Here is a 21,095-nt window from a genome sequence, read left to right as displayed (position 1 = left end):
AATTAGTAATAAATTTTATATATACCATCTAGCAAATTGAGATTGTATGGGAATTGTGATTTTAAGTTTGTTATACTACTTGTTTTTGCTGTTACTATAATGGCAGAATATTAGTCTTATGATAGCAAAGCTTATTTTCAGGTCTTGCCTCAATTTAACCTCTGAAATTCCTTGATGAATGGAAGGAAGAATAGATAGGATGAGATAATAACTGTAGGTGTCTCAGGGTTCTATCCTAGACCCTTTTCTCCCTCTATACTGCTTCATTTGGTGATCTCTTCAGTTCCCATGGATTTAATTATCATCTTTATGCTGATGCCTTTCAAATCTACCTTTCCTGCCCCATCTCTCTTTTGATTTCTGATCTTGCATTTCCTGCTGCCTTTCAGACATCTCAAACTGGATATGTAGTAGACATCTTAAGCAAGATATGTACAAAACAGAATTCGTTTTCGTTCCCCTAAACCCTCCCCTTCTCTGTTACTGTATAGGGCAACACCATCTTTCTATTCCTTCACTCACAATCTAGAAGTTAATCCTTGACTCCTCACTCTCTATTACCCCCATCTCCAAGCTATTGTCAAGGTCTGCAACATCTCTTCTATACCATCCCTTCACTCTTCTGAAATTGTTACTACTCTAGTGCAGGTCCTCATCACCTCAAGTCCAGACTATTGGCAATGGCCTGCTGGTGGACCTGCCTACTTCAAGTCTCTCCCTACTCCAATCCATCCTCCATTCAGCCACCAAAATGATTTTCCTAAACTCCAGGTCTGATCATGACACCCTCATCAATAAACTTCAGTGACTCCCTTTCACTTCCAGGATCAAATGCAAAATGCTCTTGGCATTAAAAGCCTTTTCCAACCCTCCCTGTCGTCTTACACCTTACTCCTTGTCCTATATTCTTTGATTTCATTACTGGCTTCTTGACTGTACTATAAAGAAGATACTCCATCTCTTGGTTCCAGGCATTTTCTCTGGTTGCCCCCATGCCTGGAATGCTTTTTCTCCTCAGCTTCAGCTGGCTTTAAATCTCTACTAAAATCTTACCAAATTACAGGAAGTCTTTTCCAGTCCCTCTTAATTCTAGTGCTTTCCCTCAGTTAATTATTTACTGTTTATTCTATATATAACTTGCTTTGAATGAATTTGTTTATATAGTTTCTCCCATTACAGTGTAAGTTCCTTGAGAGCAGGAACTCTTTTTCTTCTTTTTGTATCTGAACTCTTAAAGTTGTACATAGTAAGTGCTTAATAAGTTTTTATTGATCAATTGAAATAATTTCTCATAGAACTAAGCATGAGGATCTGAAAATCCTTAGTCTTTATTGTCAGAACATTTTGGGACCGTTTTAAGATTTAAGATTTTAAAATAATAATTATCTTATTTAGCAAGAGTTGATACTCCCCCCTCCCCCCCAACTACGATAGGTTTTTTTTTTTATTATCTTGGTTTTGGGATATAGGGAAATTGACTAGATTATCTCAGGTTTCCTTCTAAGCCAAATTCATCATTTCATTTCAATACTTTACTTGTCAGTTTTAATCTGATTTGTAAGACTAAGAAATTGGAATTTTAAATTAAGAATTTCAAAAAAGCTTCCTTACTCTCAGGTGATGGTAATTTTTAAATTATCATGTATTCTCACATATACTATATATTCTTATTACTTTATATTACTATATATAATAATATAGAATAGAACATGTTATTTTATAAAGTAATGATTACATTAGTTTTTTATTTTTATTTTTATTTATATATATGTAAAGTGCTTTGCAAACTTTAAGCTATATAAATGTTGGCTATTATTGTTATTTTAGCCTTCTTTAAAAGTTGCTTGTCTCTATAACTTTCATACTGATTGGTTTCTCCTAGATTGTGATTTGAAGGGTTTAAATTAGTTTCCAAAATATCATGTGCTAATTTTGGCAAGAATTGGTATTCTTGTTTCACTATTCTGTTTGTTCCTGCAGGAAGAATGGTTACCAGGCAACAGAAGCAGCATATACTACTAATTAACATAACTTTCCCCAGTAGTCACATGGAGGAAGTAGGAAGATACATCATTTTGTTACTTGTTTCCTTATACTTTCTATGTTTTTGTCAGATGACTATGTTTATTGTAAATGTTTTCTTATCAGTGTAAATTATTTTTATATATGTATACATCTCACCAAATTTGATTGTAATAAAAGTAATCTCAACCATGCAGCTAGAAGTATTTCTTTTTGGGAAACTTAAGAAAATTGGAGAGGGGGATCTTTAAGTGCTGTTTATTATGACACTATATAATTCTAACTTTTTAGCTATTATAATTTCTAAGCTCCTTTACATGTTTTAATTTGTGTTGTTTTCAACATCAAAAATGTGTGTTTTTTGTTTTTAGGTCTTGATGATGATGGTGATCTTAAAGGTAATGCTGTTTCCTTTCTCCAAAATACATTTATTTGTTGGGCTGATTTAGATTGAAATAAATAATTTCTATCTCTCTTTTTTTTAAATTTAGGTGGGACTAAAAATGTCATTCAGGGAAATGGTGACCTAGCAACAGGAGGAACAGATACAACCTTGGTCAATGGTTATACATGCACTGATTGCAGTATGCTTTCTGAGCGAAAAGATGTCCTCACAGCCTACTCTACTTCCCATGTGCCATCTTCAAGAATTTATTCTAGGGAAAGGAGTCAAAAACGTAAGTCTAGTTCTTTGAAGCAAGGTACTAGATTGATAGCCTTGTAAAAATATTTAATTCTACAGATTCATATGTTTATCCAAAGTTTTTCTGAAGATTGTGAGCTATTTGTGCTTTAAAAAAATAAACAATGAAGTAACTGGCATGTTTGCAGTATCCAACTGCAAACATGCCAGTTACTTCATTGCTTATTTGTTTTTGTTACTCATTAACATTACAGAGTAACATTTTGGATATTTCAGTGAGCAAACCTGCTTTCCAAGGTTTTTTTAGTTCAATAGATTAAAAATGAAAAAAATTAAAAGCTTTTACTGTCGCTTTCAGTTTACATAAAAGATATATATGTTATACCATCATTTCTTACTTAGAGCCCCACGTGTCATCTGACTTATTGCTATAAGATGATTCCTTAATGATAAAAATAATTTTTGGCAGTCAAGATATATATTTTTTGTAACAACAAATCTTATTAAAATTATGGTAATAAAAGCATATAGGAATGCCACTGCTGAATCAACCTCTCCCTCCCCCCAGTCTGTTAGGACTATGGTTCTATGTTTGGGGAGAAGCAGGAAAATGATGGGACAATGGGAAAAGTGGAGATATTTACTGATTTCAGGTCCTGGAAAGGTCTGTGTACTGATTTTATATTTGTGACGACTGTTTTTGTTATAAGAAAAGCAACCCTATTTGCCCTAGCTGATATTAGTGTTCTAACATTATTTACATGGACTTTAATTCAAACTGGGAATTACTCTAGAAATATCTCCACATTATAGAGTATGAATCTAGGGACTTTTGGTATTGTTGGATTCAGGGAAATTCCCAAAGAATCCCACTTTTTCATATTTGGAAAGCTCCTTTCTGCCAATTAAACTTATTTGAAAGTCAGTACTCTTTATTTTCCTAGACCAGCATTGGTGAAGTATTGGCAGACTCATGCAGAGCCAAATACTCAGGAACCTGCTCCATTCCCCCTTTTCCCAGCACCCGAGGACATTTTTTGCATGCCTTGCCCTTCTGTCCAGCCACCCAAAGCAAGCACTTCCTCCCTCCCCTCTTCGGGGTAGTACAGGGCACTCATAGAGAGCTTGAAATTGCAGTCTGGGCACAGGAACTTGAAAACTTTCATCAGTGTTGCCCTAGACAATGACTAAGGTACTGAGAGTATTGTAGAGCTACATAACCAGAATGAGTTCTGTTTGGCTGCCAATTTTGCTAAATCTCTATATTGCTAAAGTTGAGAGGTTTCCCTTTGTCCTTCAGATGGAATAAAGAGTATTTTTTAAAATCCTGTTACCACTGAGAGCCACTACTGTGACTATCACTTTTGCTGTGTCTTTTTTTTTTAACCCTTACCTTCTGCCTTAAAATCAGTGGTAAAGGCTGGGCAGTGGGATTAATTGACTTGCCCAAGGTTGCACAGCTAGAAGTGTCTGAAGCTAGATTTGAACCCAGGACCTGGCCTAATCCATCGAGCTACCCAGCTGCCCCATGCTGTATCTCTTTAGCCTCTTAAGATTTCTGAAAGAGTATTTTGGGATGGGAGCTACTTGAATACATAGTTTTAGCCATTAACAGAAAGTTTTAATTTTTAAGTGCTATTTAGCCTTTTAAATTAAAAACATACATATTTCATATGCTTTATAAATTTAGCTTTATTTCTAGGAATATATTTGGAGAGGCTAAAAATAACTTCCTTGAGAGCTGGAAGAGATGTGGTGTACCTTTGAAAGACTTGTTCCATTGTGACATTTCTTATATTCTTTTAAAACTGATCACATTGTTAATATAGCAAGAAAGAATGAGGAAAAAGTAGATAGCTTAAAATGTTATGTAAAACAGCTATTTTTTAATCTTTATGTAATGAACAGACATTAATAATTTTCTCTGCGTTGAATCTTAATTTAAGATGTAACCACAGCTATTCCTAGCATCAATCTCCCTTTGAGTTTTTTTTAACTCAAAATGTACTTTTTTATGCTAACCAGATTTTCATGTCTTTTCATTCTAAACAGATACTAGTTAAATCACAAAAATCTATTTGTTGCAATGGATAATCATGGATACCAAGTAGCAATCTTTGTATAGAAAATTTAGCTAACCTAGTTTTCTTTCTCTGATTTGTAGACAATTCAGACCATTGAACAGAAGCGAAAGAGTATAAAAACTTTGGTGGGGGGGAAGGTTTGGGGATGAGGAATGATATAATATTAGTGGAGTAGGATGCAGAATACATGCAAATACTATTATATATTAAACCTCAAGGTTGAGACTAATTCTTAGTTGGAGACATAAGAGTGATGATCCAGAGTCTGAATTCAATAAACATTTATTTAGCTTCATGATGTGTAAAGCTCTTCACTTGGCACTTAAAAAATATAGCTAAAACAGGGTTCTTGCACTCATGGAACTTAAATTCTGATAAGAGAATCTGACATGACATGTAAACACATAACTGTAATATATAAATATATTGAAGGAGATGTACAACATACTTACTTTGAGGTCTATTGAGGGGAAAAGATTTATAGGTAGAATGATTCACTTTTCAATATTGAGGGCTAATATTAACAAAACTTACACTATATTTAAATGTGTTGTAATGTAAGAAGCTGACACCACTAAGGCATTGATATTCCACTTACAACTGTTTTTCAACCTGGAAGTCAACACCTTTAATTTGAACTAATCTAGTTTATATAGTTCTGTGTCTTATATTTATATATTTATTCTATATACATATATTTATGTACTTATGAGAATGTAAGCTCCTTGAGAGCAGGAGTTGTTCTATTTTTTGTATTTGTATCCCCAGCAAACCACATCTTGTACCTAGTAGGTACTTAATTCACGTTTGTATGTTCGTTTGTTTTTTAAAGTGAATTATAAGATGATTCTAGTTTGGTTGTAATAGGGGGGGAAATGTTGATCTAAGCTGAAGAAACACCAAAGAGAACTGAGCAGTTGAAATTTTTTTTCCCTTATATCCCCTTTCTAAATAATTTTACTTGAGGAATTTAAATTTTTCTACACCTTTAAAAAATACCTTAAGAAAAAAGCAAATTTGGTGTAATAAATAGGATTATGCAATTTTTCCTACTAGATTGTAGATTTCTTGAAGGCGGGTGCACTCTTTATTTTTTCTGTCTCCTTTTGACATGTAGAAATGTATTGCATATAGAATGCCCTAAATAAATGCTTGTTGAATGTGTATAAGTAACAGTAACAATTATTAGGGATCACCAGATCTTTTGGGGAAGTGGTTGCAATACTAAAAATGCCCCCCAAAACATTATCCTCAGATTGATTGACAGCCTCCCAGGCTCAATAGGAAGATTGGAGTTATTTAGTGAACTCAATGAAAAGAATCTGTTAGTATGAAATGGTTTCATCCTGGATGACATTTTACAATTAATTGCTAGAACGAGATCCTTGGTGTTGATAAGTCTGGCATATAACTTTTATTCATTCCAGGATATGATAAGGAACCATATTCTTTTGATAGAATGTAGCTTTAAGGAAAATTTCATTCTAATTAAGGGATATTTGTTAATATTTACATGAGTTCTTTAAAATGGTTTTATCTGACCAAGTACCTTACAAGATGATTTTTTTTTTTTGATCAATGGAGAATAAGTGTTAGTCTTATGGGAGAAAATAACTTATATTCACACTTTTTTAATAGGAGGTGCATCTCTCTACATGAATAGAATTTTACGTCTGGCCAAACACACAGCGGCATCTTTTTCATCACTCTTAGTTCAACTTTTTCAAGTTGTTTTAATGAAGTTGGGTTACGAATCAGAGAATCACAAATTGAAAAATTATGAATTTAAAGATTGTGAATCAAAAAGTTATAAGACAAAAAGCCATGAATCAAAAGGTATTTAACAAATTTTCTTCTTTTCCCACCAAATATTGCTTTAAAGGTGGAGAAAATTCTGTACTTTTTCTGATGGCTTTTCATCTACATTTTCTTCTACTGCAGTTAGTACTATCTTCTTGTGGCTGGTTTTTTTCTGAGCTTAATGATATTAGTTTGACTTTTATCTTTAAGGCTGAAAGTTGGCAATTACTTAAACAGTTGTATCAAAGTGTACTTCTTTAATTTCTCTTTTCCAACATCATTTTTCCTTGATTCATTTTACCTTTTTAAAGCAAAGGTAATTATTTGATTAAACATATTTATTTTCAGTGTAGGTACCCCTCTGCTGTACTGCTGTATTTCTAAACTAATTTTTTGAACATGATTTTCTTTTATTTGCTGCTGGTTTGGGGAATTCAGTTTAACCAGTCAGTGCTTTTTTTTTTTTGTAACCTTTCAATAATAAAACTTCACCAGCATTCACCTGTATTAGGTGGAGCCTTAGATAGCCATCGTAAGCTATGGAAGTGATTTTATTAGCTAACCTTTTATCACACTGGCTTCATATAAAGCTAGAAGAATTTGAACTTGAGAGAGATGAATTTTTCTAAGCCTGTTTTGCATATATTACAGCTCATTCGAATTACTGTGGGAGTATGAATGTAAAAGAGTTTCTCAGAGAGGATGGTCACCTCAGTGTAAATGGGGAATCACTGTGTAAGTATGGCTTTATCATATGTGTGAAAACTTAGTATTGGGCTCAGTTCTGCACAGGTTATAATTTTTTAGTGGCTGAATTACATGAGTGACACAATACCATATGTCAGTTTCCAGAGCCAATATCCATTAGGTTAAATAAGGGACCTACTGTTTAAATACTTAACTATAGAAACAGCTGCCAGATTTCACTTAATTGATTGTTTTTACTTTTTATATATTGATATTTTGACATGACAGGCCACAAGTCTATTTATTGACTAATTTGCTTATTAATTTGTTAAATTAACTGCTTAATTGTTACCACAACCAACAGGTGATGACTGTAAGGGGAAGAAACATCTTGAAACATATACAACAACCCACTTGCAATCTTCAAGGTCAAAAAGGGTAGCAAGGACCATTTGGCACACCTTTTCTTACACAGGTTGACTCTTGCACCTTTTTTGTTTTTATTTTTCATCACTACTTCACAAATGCTAATCATTCATTGCTTTGTTTTTATTAAAGTTTTTAGTAATCTTAAATAACAAAGACTCACTTTTCAATAGCACTTTTGCTCACAACCTCACTGTGAGAAAGGTAATAAATAGCTTCAGATATCTACTCATAAAGCACAGTCAAAATAGGAACTTGAGGTAATATATATAAATTTGTAGATTAACTATCTAATTTATTTATGTAGCACAGGTATAGCACTTAACTTTGTAAGGAGATTTAAGTAAAATCCAAGTCATTTATTCCTCTGGGATACAATATTATATTACAAAGAGTTACTTATGTGAATTGTATAATAAAGAACATTTATTTCAAATGCATTTTGCCATATATTTGCAAAAATGCAATGCTACTTTTGATCTTAAATGGCAATATTAAAAAAGTCAACAAGATGTTATTTCATGGAAGCATGTGCTTTTTAAAATTTATTTCATGGAGAAAAGGGAAAGTAACTTTCCCCCTTTTAGGGTCCAAAATTACTTAAAATAAAATTGTTTTTATATGTTACCCAAAAAGAATTTGAGAATGAACAAGGCAACTTCTTTGTTTTGATTGAAACCAGTAATTACTTTAACCTTGTACTTTGGGTGCACATGTCAGGCAGTTAAAATTAAAATAGATAAATAATATCAGTGTCACTGCAAAAGAGAAATAGTAAATAGTACTCTAAGCAGCCACCTACTTTATATATGTATTTTTATGTAAAGTTATTTATGTTTTGTCTTACTGATTTTTTTCCTCCTGAGGAGAAAGGCCATAAAAATGCTTTTAAAAATTAAATATTAGTTTTAACAGTTTTAAAATTTCATGTTGTTTGTAAACATTTTTCCTAGAATGTTATGCTTATTTTTGTATGACCTAATTTACCTTAGAATTTTACATTCTCCTTATCATAAAATTTGGTAGTACTATTCTCAAACATACAAAAGAAATCTTCAACAGAATTAATATAAAACTTGAATGTTAGGAAATACTTATTAAGGTAGACATTTTAGTTGGATAAAAAAATATAGAATTGAAGAAAAATTATTCTAACTCATAGCAAGTGCTTTTTCATATTTCTAGTCAATTTCAATGAATTTCTGTCTTCCTTGCTTTATAAATAATTTTATTTTATTGAAAGGAAGGTTATTCCTTTGACTTAAAAATAGAGAATGATAAAATTTAAAGACAGCATCCAAAATTATTGGTTTCGTGGATTTGTCAAATGGAAGAATTTGTTTTATTATGTATTTAGAGAATGGTGTTTGGGTTGTATTTTCTGTGTGTGCACTCTGCATACACCTTTTATCTGTTATAGGTTACTTTTTGATGCAAACACTGCAAAGGATTGGAGCAACAGGATGGTTTGTGTCCAAGAAGGTGTTGTCGTTTCTTTGGTTGGCCATTGTTTCTCCAGGTGGTTATTTTTGGCTTTCTATGCTAGCATGATCTCAAAGGCTTTTGGCAAATTAAATATTTTCCTGTGTGATCTGATGCAATTCATTTTTAGGTCCTCATTTTGGCTTCTTAAAATAACATTTTTCAATTATTTCTACGTAGAATTGCTAACCTCCTAAATTTCTATTTGCATAAGCATTTGGGGTGTGTGTGTTAAAAGATTTGAGATATCAAATTCATCACTAGCTTGACTTCAGTGTAATTGAAGTGCATGGATTTAATGCCCTAAATAAATGTTTCTTCTTTTGCATCTTGTCTTGTGCATCTACAAATTATGTTGTGCTGTGGTTTTACTCTTAAGCATTGATGTGTGACTTAGTTTTATTGTGGTGCATGTAAAAATACTCTTGCAGATTTCCCTTGACACTCAAAATAATAAAAATGAATTTTTTGTTGCTTCTTGCTTGGTCGTCACCAAAATATTCCATTTAGAGGCTTTGATTTCCTCAAAACAGTTCTATTTATGTTTTATTTTTAGGGAAGGCAGCCTCTGGAGTATTCTGGTGGCTAGGAACTGGATGGTATCAATTTGTTACTTTGATTTCTTGGTTAAATGTATTCCTACTTACAAGGTAAGGAAACTTTCATCTAACATTAATTTTAAGTTTCAAAAGGGGGGGTCATTTTTTATTTAAAATCATTCACTTTAATTGTGGGCTAGGAATCATGGTTTGATGACAATTGATAGAGAAATTAAAATCCAGTTACTTATATTGGAACCTTACAGAATAGGGAATACAGCAGGTACTTCTACAATTGAGTATGCAGTATCTAACATAGTAAGGAATTTGATTGCTGTCATGGATGATCTAAGGCAACATTATAACAATGTATATTTTGTGTCATGGAAGAGAAGGATTCAGAACAAATCACCAGTGAACATGGAATTTTAGTGATCGAAAATGTATTACCCCAGAAGCTTAATGATCTTGAAGATGCATGCAGATAAATGTTCATTCACTCCTTTATGCTTTCTAAATTCATACATAGTTGTTATCAATAGTTGATGCAGATACTAGTCTATAATAATAAATAGTACATTAGAAATCTATGGTTACTACTACTATATTCCTAGATTATGTTTTTCAGTTTATGAAATTGAACAAGTAGATAGAAATCATGTGCATGTGGGAAAAAGATGTTTTAAAATTTTTTTTTAATTTCATTTAATTGATTAATTTAGAATATTTTTCTAGGATAACAAAAATCATGTTCTTTCCCTCCACTCCTCTCAACCCCCTCCCATAACTGACGCACAATTCCACTGAGTTTTACACGTGTCATTGGTCAAGACCTATTTTCATATTATTGATATTTGCACTAGGGTGATCATTTAGGGTCTATAACCCCCAATCATATCCTCATTGACCTGTGTGATCAAGCAGTTGTTTTTCTTCTGTGTTTCTACTCCCACAGATCTTTCTCTGGAATATGTATAGTGCTCTTTCTCACAAGTCCTTCAGAATTGTCCTGGATCATTGCATTGCTACTCGTAGCGAAGTCCATTACGTTTGATTGTACCACAGTGTATGTCTCTGTGTACAATATTCTCCAAGTTCTGCTCCTTTTACTCTGCGTCAATTCCTGGAAGTCATTCCAGTTCACATGGAATTCCTCCAGTTCATTATTTCTTTGAACACAATAGTATTCCTTCATCAACAGATAGCAAAATTTGCTCAGCCATTCCCCAATTGAAGGGCTTCCCCTCATTTTCCAATTTTTTGCCACCACAAAGAGCAAGGCTATGAATATTCTTGTACAAGTCTTTTTCCTTATTATCTCTTTGGGGTACAAACCCAGTAGTGCTATGGCTGGATCAAAGGGTAGGCAGTCTTTTAGTGCCCTTTGGGCATAGTTCCAAATAGCCCTCCAGAATTGTTGGATCAATTCACAACCCCACCAACAATGCATTAATATCCCAACTTTGCCACATCCCTTCCAACATTTATCACTTTCCTTTTCTGTCATGTTAGCCAATCTGCTAGATGTAAGGTGGTACCTCAGAGTTGTTTTGATTTGCATTTCTCTGATTATAAGAGATTTAGAATATTTTTTCATGTATTTATTGATAGTTTTGATTTCTTTGTCTGAAAATTGCCTATTCATGTCCCTTGCCCATTTGTCAATTGGGGAATGACTTGATTTTTGGTACAATTGATTTATCTCTTTATAAATTTTGAGTAATTAGACCTTTATCATAGTTTTTCATTATGAAGTTTTTTTCCCAATTTGTTGCTTCCCTTCTAATTTTAGTTGCATTGGTTTTGTTTGTACAAAAACTTTTAAATTTAATGTAATCAAAATTGTTTATTTTGCATTTTGTAATTTTTTCTAACTCTTGCTTGGTGTTAAAATATTTCTTTTCCCAAAGATCTGACAAGTATACTATTCTGTGTTCACCTAATTTACTTAATGTTTCCTTCTTTATATTCAAGTCATTCACCCATTCTGAGTTTATCTTGGTTGTAGGGTGTTAGATGTTGATCTAAACCTAATCTCTCCAATACTGTTCTCCAATTTTCCCAGCAGTTTTTGTCAAATACTGGATTTTTGTCCCAAAAGCTGGGATCTTTGGGTTTATCATAAGGCTGTCTTGCTGAGGTTACTTACCCCAAGTCTATTCCACTGATCCTCCCTTCTGTCTCTTAGCCAGTATCATATTGTTTTGATGACAACTGCTTTTTAGTAGTTTGAGGTCTGTATTGCTAGGCCACCTTCCTTCACATTTTTTTTCAATATTTCCATTGATAGTCTTGAATTTTTTGTTTTTCCAAATGAACTTTGTTATGTTTTTTTCTAATTCAGTAAAAGAGTTTCTTGGTAGATTGATGGGTATGGCATTAAATAAGTAAATTAGTTTGGGTAGGATTGTCATTTTTATTATGTTAGGTTATCCTGAGCAATTAATCTTTTTCCAATTATTTAGATCTATTTTTAATTATGTAGATAGTGTGTAGTTGTGTTCAAATAGTCCCTATGTTTGTCTTGGCAGATAGATTCCTCATTATTTTATATTGTCTAGGATGATTTTAAATGGAATTTTTCTTTCTAACTCTTTTTTTTACATTTTTTTTAATTTGGTCAATTTCTAACATTATTCCTTGGTTACAAAAATCATTTTCTATTCTTCCCTCCTCTCCCGCCACCCCTCCCATAGCCGACGTGCGATTCCACTGGGTATCACATATGTACTTGATCAGAACCCATTTCCATGTTGTTGGTATTTGCACTAGGATGTTCATTTAGAGTCTACACCCCCAATCATATCCCCTTCGACCCATGTCATTAAGCGGTGTTTTTTTTTTTTTTGGTGTTTTTACTCCCACAGTTTCTCTTCTGAATGTGGATAGTGTTTTTTCTCCTATATCCCTCCGGGTTGTTCAGGCTAACTGCATTACCACTAATGGAGAAATCCATTACATTCGATTGTACCACAGTGTATCAGTCTCTGTGTTCACTGTTCTCCTGGTTCTGCTCCTTTCGCTCTGCATCACTTCCTGGAGGTTGTTTCAGTTTCCATGGAATTCCTCTACTTTATTATTCCTTTTAGCACAATAGTATTCCATCACCAACATATACCACAATTTGTTCAGCCATTCCCCAATTGAAGGGCATCCCCTCATTTTCCAATTTTTTGCCACCACAAAGAGCACAGCTATGAATATTCTTGTACATGTTATTTTTCCTTATCTCTTTGGGGTACAAACTCAGCAGGGCTATGGCTGGGTCAAAAGGCAGACAGTCTTTTAGCACCCTTTGAGCATAGTTCCAAATTGCCCTGCAGAATGGTTGGATCAACTCACAACTCCACCATCAATGAATTAATGTCCCGACGTTGCCACACCCCCTCTGGCATTCATTACTTTCCTTTGCTGTCATGTTAGCCAATCTGCTAGGTGTGAGGTGATAACTCAGAGTTGTTTTGATTTGCATCTCTCTGATTATAAGAGATTTAGAATACTTTTTCATGTGTTTATTAATAGTTTTGATTTCTTTGACTGAAAATTGCCTATTCATGTCGCTTGCCCATTTAGCAATTGGAGAATGGCTTGATTTTTTGTACAATTGATTTAGCTCTTTGTAAATTTGAGTAATTAGCCCTTTGTCAGAGGTGTTTGTTATGAAGATTGTTTCCCAATTTGTTATTTCCCTTCTGATTTTGGTTACATTGGTTTTGTTTGTACAAAAACTTTTTAATTTGATGTAGTAAAAATTATTTATTTTACATTGTGACTCTTTCTGTGTCTTGCTTGGTTTTAAAATCTTTCCTTTCCCAAAGGTCTGACACGTATACTATTCTGTGTTTACTTAGTTTATAGTTTCCTTTTTTATGTTCAAGACATTCCCCCATTCTGAGTTAATCTTTGTGTAGGGTGTGAGGTGTTGATCCAAGCCTAATGTCTCCCACACTGTCTTCCAATTTTCCCAGCGGTTTTTGTCAAATAGTGGATTTTTGTCCCAAAAGCTGGGATCTTTGGGCTTGTCATAGACTGTCCTGTTGAGATCACTTACCCCAAATCTATTCAACTAATCCTCCTTTCTGACTCTTAGCCAGTATCAAATTGTTTTGATGACCACTGCTTTATAATATAGTTTAAGATCTGGTACTGCAAGGCCACCAACCTTTGTATTTTTTTTTTATTATTTCCCTGGATATCTTTGATCTTTTGTTCTTCCAAATGAACTTTGTTATGTTTTTTTTCTAATTCAGTAAAAAGGTTTTTGGAATTTCAATGGGTATGGCACTAAATAGATAAGTTTGGGTAGGATGGTCATTTTTATTATGTTAGCTCGTCCCACCCACGAGCAATTAATGTTTTTTCCAATTGTTTAGATCTAGTTTTAATTGTGTGGAGAGTGTTTTGTAGTTGTGTTCATATAGTTCCTGTGTTTGTCTCGGCAGATAGATTCCTAAGTATTTTATATTGTCTAAGGTGATTTTGAATGGAATTTCTCTTTCTAATTCCTGCTGCTGAGATGTATTGGAGATATATAGAAATGCTGATGGCTTATGTGAGTTTATTTTGTATCCTGCAACTTTGCTAAAGTTGTTGATTATTTCCACTAGCTTTTTAGTTGATTCTCTAGAATTCTTTAAGTAGACCATCATATCATCCACAAAGAGTGATAGCTTGGTCTCCTCATTGCCAGTTTTAATACCCTCAATTTCTTTTTCTTCTCTAATTGCTACTGCTAGGGTTTCTAGTACAATATTGAATAATAAAGGTGATAAGGGGCATTCTTGTTTCACTCCTGATCTTATTGGGAACACTTCTAATTTATCCCTATTGCAGATGATACTTGCTGATGGTTTTAGAGATATACTGTTTATTATTCTTAGGAAAGGCCCTTTAATTCCAATGCTTTCTAATGTTTCAAATAGGAATGAGTGTTCTATTTTGTCAAAAGCTTTTTCTGCATCTATTGAGATAATCATGTGATTTTTGTTGATTTGCTTGTGATATGGTCAATTATGTGGATGGTTTAATATTAAACCATCCTTGCATTCCTTGTATAAATCCCACCTGATCATAACGAATGACCCTTGTGATCAGCTTGCTGGAGTCTTTTTGCTAGTATTCTATTTAAAATTTTTGCATCTATATTCATTAAGGTGATTGGTCTATAGTTTTCTTTCTCTTTTTTTGACCTGCCTGGCTTTGGAATCAATGCCTTATTTGTGTCAATAAAAGGAATTTGGTAGAACTCCTTCTTTGCAAATTATGTCAAATAGTTTGTATAGTATTGGAATCGAATGTTTGATTGAATTCATTAGGCCCTGGGGATTTTTTCTTAGGGAGTTCTTTAATGGCTGGTTCAGTTTCTTTTTCTGATATGGGTTCATTTAAGTATTCTATTCTATTAATCTAGGCAATTTATTTTTGTAAATATTCTTCCATATCACCTAGATTACCATATTTATTGCCATATAATTTGGCAAAATAGTTTTTAATAATTGCCTTAATTTCCTCTTCAGTAAAAGTGAGGTCTCCCTTTTCATCTTTGATACTGTTAATTTGGTTTTCTTCTTTCCTTTTTTTTTAAAAATTAAATTGACCAATACTTTTTCTATTTTGTTTTTTTTTTTAATACTAGCTTCTAATCTTACTTATTAATTCAATGGTTCTTTCACTTTCCATTTTATTAATTTCTCCTTTAATTTTTAGGATCTCTAATTTAGTTTTCAACTGGAAATTTTTAATTTGTTCCCTTTCAAGTTTTTTGATTTGCATGCCTCATTCTTTGACCTCTGCCCTCCCTAATTTGTTAATATATGAATTCAAGGATATAGATTTCCCCCTGACTACTGCTTTGGCTGCATTGCATTGAATTTGAAAAGATGTCTCATCATTGTCATTTTCTTCAATGAAATTATTTTTTCTATGATTTGTTCTTTAACCGGTTTTGGAGAATCATATTATTTAATTTCCAATTAATTTTTGAATTGTCTCTCCATGTGCCCTTACTAATATTTTTATTGCATTATGATCTGAAAAGGTTGCATTTATTATTTCTCTCTTTTGCACTTGTTTGCCATGTTTTTATGCCCTAGAATATGGTTAGTCTTTGTGAGTGTACCATGTGCTGCTGAAAAGAATGTGTATTCCTTTTTGTCTCTATTTATTTTTCTCCACATAGCTTTTAACTCTAATTTTTCTAAGATTTCGTTCACATCTCTTACCTCTTTCTTATTTATTTTTTGGTTTGATTTATCTAGATCTGATGGGAAAAGGTTCAGGTCTCACACTATTATAGTTTTGCTATCTATTTATTCCTTTAACTCCACTAGTTTTCCTTTAGAAATTTGGATGCTATATCATTTGGTGCATACATGTTGGTTACTGATATTTCCTCATTGTCTATACTGCCTTTTATCAGAATGTAATTACCTTCCCTATCTCTTTTAATCAGATCTATTTTTACTTTGTTTTTGGCAGATATCATGATTGGTACTCCTGCCTTCTTTTTCCCAGTTGAGGTCCAATAGATTTTGCTCCAGCCTTTGATCCTTATTCTGTGTGTGTCTACCTGCCTCATGTGTGTTTCTTGTAGACAACATATGGAAGGATTTTGGTTTGTAATCCACTCTGCTATTTGCCTTTGTTTTATGGATGAGTTCATTCCATTCACATTCAGAGTCATAATAACCACCTCTGTATTCCCCAATATTTTGATATCCTCTCCTAGTTCTGCCTTTTCTTGTTTTGGTGTATCTTTTTATACCAGTGGTTTGCTTTTAATCAGTCCCCCTAATCCCCACCCTTATGCTTCCCTTTCTGCACCCTCCCTTCTTGTTTCCTTCTAATTTTTTTACTGTCCATTAAGTTCCTTCCCCCCTTTCCCTCTTTTTATACTCCCTGCCCCACTCCCCCCACCCTTATTTTTTCCTTTCTCATTTTCCCTGTAGGGTAAGATAGAATTCTATACCCCAATGGATCTATATGCTCTTCCCTCTCAGAACTGATTTCACTGAGAGCAAGGTTTAAGTACTTTCTATTAGCATTCTCTTCTTTGCCTTCTCATAATAGTATTCTTCCCCTCCCCTTCCCATGTGCCTCTTTGTGTGATATCTATTATCCTATTTATCTTATTCCTTCAAGTTCTCTTGGTGCCATCTTCTATTCCCCCCTCCCCTTTTCTGTTTTTTGCATATCATCTTAGACCACTTATTACCCCAATATTTACCTATGAATGATTCTTCTAATTATTATAATAGTGAATATAATTTTGAGAGTTACAAATAACAGTTTTCCATATATTAATAGAAACAATTTGATCTTATTGAAACCCTTATAGTGTGGAAATGCCCAAATCCCATGTACTTTCAATGCTGTGTCCCAGGGTGGAGCCTCTTTATTTACATGAATTTTGTCTTTTTGGCCTTTTGAGGTAGTCTGTATTGGTACGCAATGAGGAGATATAGATTCCTGCATCTAAACTGCAGCCATGTTTACCTGGAAGTCGAAAAAGCTGTTTTATTTAAAATTATTTAAAGGAAAATCAGTGTGGTGAACATTATTATCTTACCACCACCACTACCACTTGCCTCTTCTTTACTTTTCCTCCCAGTCATTGGGGCTTATAAGTCTTTAACCCTTTCATATCAAATATGTTGCCAGACCCTTCCCATGTTACCTTTGTGATATCTCTTGTGTTCTCCCTTCTCTACTGTGATACTGCCAACTTATTGTAAGAAAGCCATAGTCACCTCATGTTTGGACTTTTGCAATAGCTTTGTGGTTGGCCTACCTGCTTAAGTTGACCTTCCTTCATGTACCTATTAGAAATATTTTTGCAGGTCTGATATGTCATTTCCAATGGCTTCCTGTTGTTATTAGGATCAAACATAAAATCCTTTGGATTTTAAAGTCCTTTATAACATGGCCCCTTTCAACCTTCCAGAGCTACTTATTCCTCTCATGAACATACTCTTTAATCCAGTGATACTGGCTGGCCTCTTGCCATTTTCACACAAGATACTCTGTACCTTAGCTCCAGGGTTTTCCCCTGGCTCCTCCATGCCTGAAATCTCTTCCCTTTCACTTCCATCTTCTAGCTTCCTTGGCTTTCTTCAAGTCTAAATTAAAATTCTACCTCTTCAGGAAGCAGTTATGGAAGTTTTTTCACTTCATTTTTAGTGCCTTCTTTCTGAGATTATCACCAATTTATCTCTTACATATAGATATAGATACTTATACCTATGTATATCTTATTTGTTCATTGTAGTTGACATTTTATCTTCCTGCATTTGATTCTGAGTTCCTTGAAGCTCCTTGCTTTTGCTTTATGTCCTAAGCACTTAGACAATGCCTGGCACACAGCAGGTACTTAATAAAAGCTTATTGATTTATTTTAGAACTTCTAATTGTTGCAAGTTCAACATTTTTATTTCTATTTCCAGGTGCCTTCCAAAAATTTGCAAGTTACTACTGTTACTTATCCCACTTTTACTTTTGCTAGGTATGTAAAATTCATTTTCATTTTTAAAATGATTATTCATGTTTATTTTAATTATTTTCTAATTAAATATAAACTTTTATGTTTTTTTGAAATTAATTTTAAAAAACTTTGTGATTTTTGTTTTCACCTAAGGGATAGGTCTTTATTTATGGAACATGGAAAGTTTTCTTTCACTCTTGCCTATATTTAATTGGACAACCATACACAGAACACCGAAAATAGATGAGTCCAGATACTTCTTTAAGCCTGATTCTTCTCTTGTTAATCAGCCTGTAGAGGTAAATTAGTGGAATACTTTATTAGATGTATGTTGTCTCAATATTTATTCCATACAGTAAATTAGTTAATTTGTTGACCAGCCATAGGTTCAGAGGGAGGTGCGCTGTTCTTGGAATTTATTGATAAAATTTTCAGAATAAAGAAGTTTTGTAGCTTCTTGAATATTTTTTAAGATTTTCAGCAATATGTTTTAAAGTAATAGCTTTCCTTATATTTTACTAATCTCTCACCTTTACATTTTTAGGGTGATGTTAAATTTTTTGACTGGCATCGAATTGGTGAAATAGAAAGACAGATGGCCCTTTTGTCTGACAGATGCCACAACTCTGATGAAGATTATGGAAAAGTGACCCTGCTACTTCAGAAACTACAAGCCAAAGTAGACCAGATGGATGATGATAGTGGAACATTGTCTTTGATTAAAAATGTGGTAGGGCAGCATTTAAAAGAAATGAAATCTGATAGTATTTCAAGCTCAAAGGTAAATACAAGAGAATTTTTTGTTTGTTTATTTAGTCTGTAATGATCACTCTTGATGACTTTAAAGGAAAAGTTGGTCAACTTTCATTTGCTGCCGAAGGACAGATGACGTAAAGCAATAGTTAATTCAAATTTGGGTTTTTGAGTAAATTTTAGGAAAATTAGGAAAAATTTTAGGAAAAACAAATTTCTTACATATTAGACTTTACTCCATGAGACCTGAAATGTGTGAGGCAGCAGGGGAAAACCATTCTAAAATTTAAAATTGTTTACAAGTAATTGACAACCAGAGGAATACTGGCATAGTGGATGGAGAACTGACTTTAGTCAAAAAAGAGTTCTCTAAGATTACAATTGTAGAGCAATTGTCCATTGGAATCAGTGAAAGAATTTTCCTCAATAATTCCTTACACTAATGAAGTCCTAAGTCTAATTTAAAAAGTGGATAAAATAGATTGTTTGCTTATAGGTAACCAAGAGTTGGTTCTATTATGTAAGGACTGGTGATTATTTAGTTTTTGTTTTGTGCTTTATTTTATGTTCTTTAAATTCTACATATCTACTGAGCAAATAACTAAATGGAAAAATAAAGTAGCACTGTTTTATGTCTGCTTTTTTATAGTTTCTTTTCTTTTTATGCCACTTGTCATATCTTAACGTTGAAAGACTTCAATTCTGGGAAATACCAAGGACTTCTGGGGATTGAAGTCTAGGGTTCACAATCTCCATTTTTACACAGTGTACCTTCCACTAAAGGCTCCCTCCTACTTACCTCTCCAACTTGTTGCTTCTCATTTTCTAGGAATTTAATTTATTTAAAGTTAATAGTAATTTATTTAAAGTAAATAGACATATAGCCTGAAGATCTCTGGTCTTGTTTTCTACACAAACGTTGTTTTTTTGGATTCTAAAAGGCCTTTTATGCTTCTTGTATGTGTTTTAGATGATTGAGGTCATTGGATAGGCAACATCCAGATAAGTGAAGGGAATCTTTATGTGCTTTTAATAAAGTAAATGATGGGGCGTGGAATGGGAGGTCCTGGTTTCAAGAATGGCCTCAGATACTTCCTAAGGTGTATGACCTTGGGCAAGTCATGTAACCTCTGTTGCCTAGCTCTTATTGCTCTTCTGCCTTGGACCTGCTATTTAGTATTCTAAGATAGAAGGGAAGGGTTTAAAATAAATAAATAAGTGGTATTTTCCCTTTCTTACCTGGATGAACTACGTTCTTATCCATTAAAATGGGATAGTTTATGCAGGAGTCATAATTTCACTTTGTTGAATATCTTTCATTTTATCTTTTGACTAGCTATTTAATATTAATATTTAATAGGGAAGGAATGGGGAGAAAAACAAACTGTAAAATTTTACTTAAATATTTATAATAAAATATATGCTGGAAATGGGGTTGATGGTATTTAAACCTTTGAAAATTTTTTCCACATTATAATAACTAATGAAAGATTAACCACTTTATATCTTAGAGTAACATTCAGATATCACTGCAGGGAGATTCTGTTTCTATGATCATAAATTTTGAGCTGATCTGAGTAGCTCATTTTCTCTGAACTTCTCAATTAACAGATGAGGAAATTAAGGCATGTCGAGATTAAGTAGCTCATGTAGTATCTATCACCCAGAAAATAAGCAGCAAAACCAGGAATCCAACTTAAATCCAAGCAAGTGGATGCTAACTTTCTTTTTAAGGTCTACTTGTTCTAAAGACAATCATCATTCAATTATGACATGTAAGATTAAAAAAAAATTATCTGGCATTCTATAAAGCAGAAACATTTTGTTTTCAATTAGCAGCATTTACTGCTTTTAGCAAAACTAAACAAGCCAGAATTCCCTTTTAAAAGCACTTATATAGTAAAACATAGTTAACATAATTTCTTGTGTCTTCTATACATCTGTATTTATGAAGACATATATCATTATATGTGATTTATGGGAAAACAATTCTTAAATCCATTCTGAAATATTAATAAATATTTAACTTCTGAAAGTTTGTTTTACTGTATTAATGTCTTCATGGTTATCTCAGTTATCCCTCCTCCTGTTAGAGAGTCATGACATATAAGTCGTATTTTTTAGAGAGAAAAAATCATAACCAAGTATTTGAAAATCATTGAAAAGATCTGAAAATATGT

General features: G+C 33.2%; 1 protein-coding gene across 36 annotated transcripts in view; it reads left to right on the top strand.

Moving 5' to 3' along the window:
• SUN1 (Sad1 and UNC84 domain containing 1) overlaps positions 1-21,095 on the top strand; it is a 73,554-nt gene that overhangs the window by 26,255 nt on the left and 26,204 nt on the right. For 10 of the 36 annotated variants that reach the window (XM_007498291.3, XM_007498290.3, XM_007498294.3 and 7 more), the window contains 10 exons: positions 2,394-2,420; positions 2,514-2,699; positions 6,388-6,585; positions 7,201-7,284; positions 7,601-7,711; positions 9,083-9,181; positions 9,701-9,794; positions 18,125-18,183; positions 18,316-18,461; positions 18,707-18,943. In XM_007498291.3, the coding sequence (XP_007498353.2) occupies positions 2,394-2,420; positions 2,514-2,699; positions 6,388-6,585; positions 7,201-7,284; positions 7,601-7,711; positions 9,083-9,181; positions 9,701-9,794; positions 18,125-18,183; positions 18,316-18,461; positions 18,707-18,943 (1,241 nt within the window). The remainder of the gene's footprint in view (positions 1-2,393; positions 2,421-2,513; positions 2,700-6,387; positions 6,586-7,200; positions 7,285-7,600; positions 7,712-9,082; positions 9,182-9,700; positions 9,795-18,124; positions 18,184-18,315; positions 18,462-18,706; positions 18,944-21,095) is intronic. The other 26 variants (XM_056804320.1, XM_007498296.3, XM_056804334.1 and 23 more) reach the window with 6 other exon arrangements.

Source organism: Monodelphis domestica, chromosome 7 (assembly GCF_027887165.1).
Source record: "Monodelphis domestica isolate mMonDom1 chromosome 7, mMonDom1.pri, whole genome shotgun sequence".
NCBI lineage: Eukaryota > Metazoa > Chordata > Mammalia > Didelphimorphia > Didelphidae > Monodelphis > Monodelphis domestica.
The sequence above is the reverse complement of the archived record's forward strand: the minus strand, read 5'-3'. Positions and strand labels throughout refer to the sequence as shown.